Source organism: Nerophis lumbriciformis, linkage group LG12 (genome assembly GCF_033978685.3).
Source record: "Nerophis lumbriciformis linkage group LG12, RoL_Nlum_v2.1, whole genome shotgun sequence".
In the NCBI taxonomy this organism is placed as follows: domain Eukaryota; kingdom Metazoa; phylum Chordata; class Actinopteri; order Syngnathiformes; family Syngnathidae; genus Nerophis; species Nerophis lumbriciformis.
The window spans coordinates 33,822,146-33,828,145 of NC_084559.2; the positions used below are offsets into that span (position 1 = coordinate 33,822,146).

Here is a 6,000-nt window from a genome sequence, read left to right on the forward strand (position 1 = left end):
TTAAAGTTTCATTATAATTACTATACCAAACAATACATTGCTCAAACAGTTTGAATCAAGAATCATGTTGCCTCAAGAATCAATTCAGAATTGTCACCCCAGGAATCAGAATCAGATCAAATTGTTAGGTGCCCAAAGTTTTACAGCGCTAAGGTCTATATCAAGGGTAGGGAATCTATGGCTCTCGAGCCAGATGTGGCTCTTTTGATGACTGCATCTGGCTCTCAGATCAATCTTAGCTGACATTGCTTAACACGATAAGTAATGAATAATTCCACAGTGTTAAAAATAACGTTCAAAATATAAAACATTCTTTTCAAATAGATGACGCATTTGTGGAGGTGTGTTTGCATGTCGCCATTGCGTGTGTGCATGCCAAATGCAAACATTGCATTTTAATCCATCCATCTGTTTTCTACCGTACCTGTTCAAGAAGTCGCATTAAATGCCTACTGAAACCCACTACTACCGACCACGCAGTCTGATAGTTTATATATCAATGATGAAATCTTAACATTGCAACACATGCCAATACGGCCGGGTTAGTTTACTAAAGTGCAATTTTAAATTCCGTGCGACATATCCTGCTGAAAACGTCTCGGTATGATGACGTCAGCGCGTGACGTCGCGGATTGTGGAGGACATTTTGAGACAGCATGATGGCCAGCTATTAAGTTGTCTGTTTCATCACAAAATTCCACAGTATTCTGGACATTTGTGTTGGTGAATCTTTTGCAATTTGTTCAATGAACAATGGAGACAGCAAAGAAGAAAGCTGTAGGAGGGAAGCGGTGTATTGCGGCCGACTTTAGCAACACAAACACGGCCGGTGTTTCATTGTTTACATTCCCGAAAGATGACAGTCAATCTTTACCATTGACCTGTGGAGAACTGGGACAACAGAGACTCTTACCAGGAGGACTTTGAGTTGGATACGCAGACACGGTACCGTGAGTACGCTTCCAAACATTTGATCGCTTGCCCGTACGTGCGTGCCGCTATGTGCATGTCACGTAAATAATTAAATGTATACACCCTGATGATTACTTTGTGTGATGACTGTATTATGATGATAGTATATATGATAGTATATATCTGTATCATGAATCAATTTAAGTGGACCCCGACTTAAACAAGTTGAAAAACTTGTTCGGGTGTTACCATTTAGTGGTCAATTGTACGGATTATGTACGTCACTGTGCAACCTACTAATAAAAGTCTCAAAAAGTCTCACGTACGTAACTTTGGGGACTTTGGGGAAATATATGTGCTGTATGAACTTTGGGGAGGTGAACGGTACTTTGGGCTGTGGGATTGAGTGTGTTGTGCAGGTGTTTGAGTTGTATTGGCGGGTTATATGGACGGGAGGGGGGAGGTGTTTGTTATGCGGGATTAATTTGTGGCATATTAAATATAAGCCTGGTTGTGTTGTGGCTAATAGAGTATATATATGTCTAGTGTTTATTTACTGTTTTAGTCATTCCCAGCTGAATATCAGGTCCCACCCGCCTCTCACAGCATCTTCCCTATCTGAATCGCTCCCACTGCCCTCTAGTCCTTCACTCTCACTTTCCTCATCCACAAATCTTTCATCCTCGCTCAAATTAATGGGGAAATCGTCGCTTTCTCGGTCCGAATCGCTCTCGCTGCTGGTGGCCATGATTGTAAACAATGTGCGGATGTGAGGAGCTCCACAACCTGTGACGTCACGCTACTCGTCTGCTATTTCCGGTACAGGCAAGGCTTTTTTATCAGCGACCAAAAGTTGCGAACTTTATCGTCGATGTTCTCTACTAAATCCTTTCAGCAAAAATATGGCAATATCGCGAAATGATCAAGTATGACACATAGAATGGACCTGCTATCCCCGTTTAAATAAGAAAATCGCATTTCAGTAGGCCTTTAATGGTAAGAAGTATTTTATTTATTATTGGTTAACTTTAGAACAACAATGTTATCAAAAAGAATAAGAGACTTATTATACTCTAAAAATGTTGGTCTTACTTAAAAATGCACACATTTAGTTGTATTCAGTGTTAAAAAATATTATATTTCTCCCACGGAAATACATTTTAAAATATTTGGCTTTCATGGCTCACTCAGCCAAATTACCTTGGCAGCATATAACAAGAGAAAAATGTTGTCAGTCGAAATAATCTGTCTTTAATGACATCAATTTGTTCAAGGTTGATTTGTTTATATGTTCACATGACATCATAATAAATGGCAAAGTCATTGTTGAATAGTGTACAGTGTAAACTTGTATATCAAGTAACATAATACACACATTTTGTCTCATTTTGTCTAAAGAATCATCTTCTTCAGAAGGCACACACAACAGGTTGGCTGTGACCAGGAGACAGTAGTTTAAAGTGACAAATCAGAAAAAAGGGGAGTTGCTCGGCCGTGTATTCAATACCCACCCGTAAGTGCCAAAAGGGAGGAAAGTCACATGCGTAGAGAAAGAAAAAGACACATCACGAGCGCAAACAGAGTCCGCACACGGACAGAGAAGCCGCGCCAGCGTAAAACGAATCACACAGAAGGTGGTGTTCACGTGCAAGGATTTTGGCATTGTTTTGGCGCCAAAACATTTCATCCTTGATAATATACAGTATATGTCCTTTAGGGTAGTCGAGGTTTGTCTCTGTTCTACGCCGAGGTGAGTCGAGACCAAGATGGCCGTCTGAGAGGGATAGAAGTTCAGAGGCTGAAGGACAAGCTGGGAACCAGACAGATGCCAACAGCAGAGTTACTGCTGGACGGCCTGCTGGCACACAAGGTCAGTGTATTTGCCACTGCACTTAGCAAGCTTGACCACAGGAAGGCACCATTTTCTTTGACTTTTTTTACCTTTTACGTAGCACCATCTTTGTGGCAAAAATTATGTGTGAATTTTATTTATTTTATTTTAAAATTGTGTTTTTTTAAAGTGTCAGATCTCCACTTGAGTGCTTATCAAATTGCCTAAGGTATATTTTGTATAGATTAAACACCCATCATTCCTGCAGAGTATGTCATTCTTGAACAGGGTTAATAAATAGAAAAGTTTGTATAGTGAAGCAAATTTCTCCATAAGAAACAATGTAAATATGAATAATGGGTTCCAGCCTCGACAAAAGTCCATATTTTAGTGAAGGTTTGTACACCTTGAACACAATATAAAACTATCTGCAGTACTGTATATCAAACAAACATAACAAGGAGGTTATGGATCAACTATCTATTAACAAGCCAAAGCAACAATAAGCTGAACTGCCAACACGTGCACACACAGAGAAGTCCTTTTGGTGCCCTCACAAACGATCCGAAATCACAAAAATCCTTAAATTTACCAATCATATTGCTACAATAATAAACATTTAAGAATGTAAAACCCACTGGGTACGTTGTCTTTTGCGAATGTGCAGCTAACTGGAGCATGGAGCAGGCAGAAACGAGGTGAAGGGAGGGGGCCTTCTGTGTGTGCTAAAAGAGATGAGTGCCTTCTCCCCCACTGTGATATAAGTCTGCTTCGGCATCATTTTCCAGAAAACTGCGTTCTCATCACAATTAAAACTTGCTTCGGTACGAAGCCTGCTTCGTTGATTCTTCTATGCTGGTGAGCACTGTTAATGTACTTTTCGCAAATAGTCTTTTTTTTAACTCCACAGTGATTCTGTCCACGCTGGTCTTTTTGGGACTCATATTTAGTTAGCAAAATGGACAAAACTTGCCAAAAAGTGAATAGAGAATAAAGAAAAGGCACACACTCTGAAGCACTGAGAAGTGCCAAGTAGTGTAATGTAATGTACAGTAAGTGATGTGGAGGGCTCAGGCTAACCTAATGGCTCACCTTGCGTCACAAAATGGCTGGCGGTGGGACACAAAATGAATGAAGCGTTCGTTCACGGAGACGTGGTTTGCACACGAGGGCATATTGGACCTGATCTAATGTTTCGTAAATTGAAAAGTTTGCAAAAAGAGAGATTTGTAAATCAAGGTTCTACAGTACATGTAACATTCCGCGGAATCGAGAGCCCAAACAAAGAATCCAACGCGTAGCTAACTCAGTCTCTGCTTTTTTAATTGAGTATTACTGCAACATAGGCCACCAGGGGGCCAAAAAAAGTTGAGAGTGACAGCACTTTGATAAAGAAGATGAGAAATATTATTGAATCCAAGATAAAAACGTAAACTCCCACCCCCACCAAGGACTGTTTTCACTGCTGGACTCTAGAAAGAGGTTCCGCAGCCTCCGTAGCAGAACCTCCAGGTTCTGTAACAGCTTCTTCCTTCAGGCCGTAAGACTCTTAAACGCATCATAATAATCCCCCCAATTCCCCCCAAAAATGGATTAACTCGCTGGAATATAAAGACAATATAACATACATCCATAAACCTGGATGCATATGCAAAAGTGCAATATATTTATCTGTATAGTAATCTATTTATTTATATCTGCACCTTATTGCTTTTTTTTTATCCTGCACTACAACGAGTTAATGCAACAAAATGTCATTCTTATCTGTACTGTAAAGTTTAAATTTGAATGACAATCAAAAGGAAGTCCAAGTCTAAGTCTAAGTCTTAAAGTATAAGGGTACCTCTTCCCTCTTCGCTCCTTGCTGTTTTCGCCAACAAGTGTTTTCAATAAAGGTACAGTAAAAGTAGCAGTTTCAATATTTTCTGCATGTAAAAGTAGGTTAGGGTTATTTTGAGTGTGTTGAACAGATTAGTTGGTTTTAAATGATTTCCAATTGAATTTTTTTAATTTTATATGATTTTCCTGACCTTTTGGAACGTATTAATAGAAACCAAAATGAATGTATTACTAATAGGTATGCAAACAAAATACCATTGTTATATGATTGTTAATGTGTGTCAGCTGACACAAAGTACACTAATTAGGTACACAAGAAAGGTAGACCTGCTGTATCTAATGAGATCAATACAAACACTGACATTTCGCTTTTACAAATATAAGAATACTGGTTTTCTTGATTTGACACGTTCACTATTACTTTTACCAATACAATAGGTTACGAATGGGTACTTATCACATTTAAACTAATACGGTACCAAGTTCTGGTACAAGAAATTGGTAGATAGATATTGGTGCTCAACAGCACCAGTTTTTGGTACTTTTGAGTGTGTTCATGTGTTAATAAATGTGTTTAATAGTAAACACATTAAATAATGTTAAACATTGATAATAACTGTGCTGTTCAGTTGTTAAATCTTGTTTACATTACAACTAAGCATTCACTAAAAAAAAATTGTGAATTGGTACTCGGTAGAATTTGGTCGGTCCCTATAAAAGTACCAAATTTGGTAGCTTTATTTATTATAATTGTTCTTGTTTTGCACTCCAACACAGTGAAATATTTTGAATAATTTGTCTATTGTATCTTTTATATTGCTGCATAAAAGTACATATTAAAGTAGAAACGCAACACTCTTTCATACAGGCCATAGAGTACATTTATCCTTACAATGAAGTCCAATTCAGATTTTTTTCATGTGTTTATTTTCTCTTTTTCAATACCAGCTGTCAGAAGACGGAAGAGGTGTGTCCTCCATAGCTAACATGCTGACTATAACCAGGATCCACAACAGCATCTCTGCAACAGCAGCAATGAGAAGGCAGGATACAGCTCAACTTTGCATTGCTTTTTGACCAAGTCGCCTCTTTTCTGTGCTTCAGATGAACCATGCTTCTGTATTCACAGGGTGGTCCAGTTAGCTCGTGACTACGCCACTCGCCGCACTGCTTTCGCAAAGCTTCTTAAAGACCACCCGCTGCACATGCAGACTCTTGCCAGAATGGAGGTAAGCTGGCACTCAGGGATACGTCTCTATGGATAAAAAAAACCCCGACTCTGATGCAGGTGGAGACCCGTGGGGCTTTCCTTCTAGTGATGGACGTGTGTCGCCTGCTGGGCCGAGAGGAGAGCGGCGTCGCCACCCAGCTTGATGCACACCTTTTGCGTCTGCTCACACCCGTTGTCAAACTCTACA

The 6,000-nt window shown here is 39.5% G+C and overlaps 1 protein-coding gene across 1 annotated transcript in view; it reads left to right on the forward strand.

Moving 5' to 3' along the window:
• Positions 1-6,000, forward strand: part of LOC133622947 (acyl-CoA dehydrogenase family member 11-like) — a 28,014-nt gene that overhangs the window by 12,388 nt on the left and 9,626 nt on the right. The window contains exons 7-10 of the mRNA XM_061985807.1: positions 2,630-2,782; positions 5,531-5,625; positions 5,712-5,811; positions 5,871-6,000. The exon at positions 5,871-6,000 is cut by the window's right edge and continues 11 nt beyond it. Coding sequence (XP_061841791.1) covers positions 2,630-2,782; positions 5,531-5,625; positions 5,712-5,811; positions 5,871-6,000 — 478 coding nt within the window. The remainder of the gene's footprint in view (positions 1-2,629; positions 2,783-5,530; positions 5,626-5,711; positions 5,812-5,870) is intronic.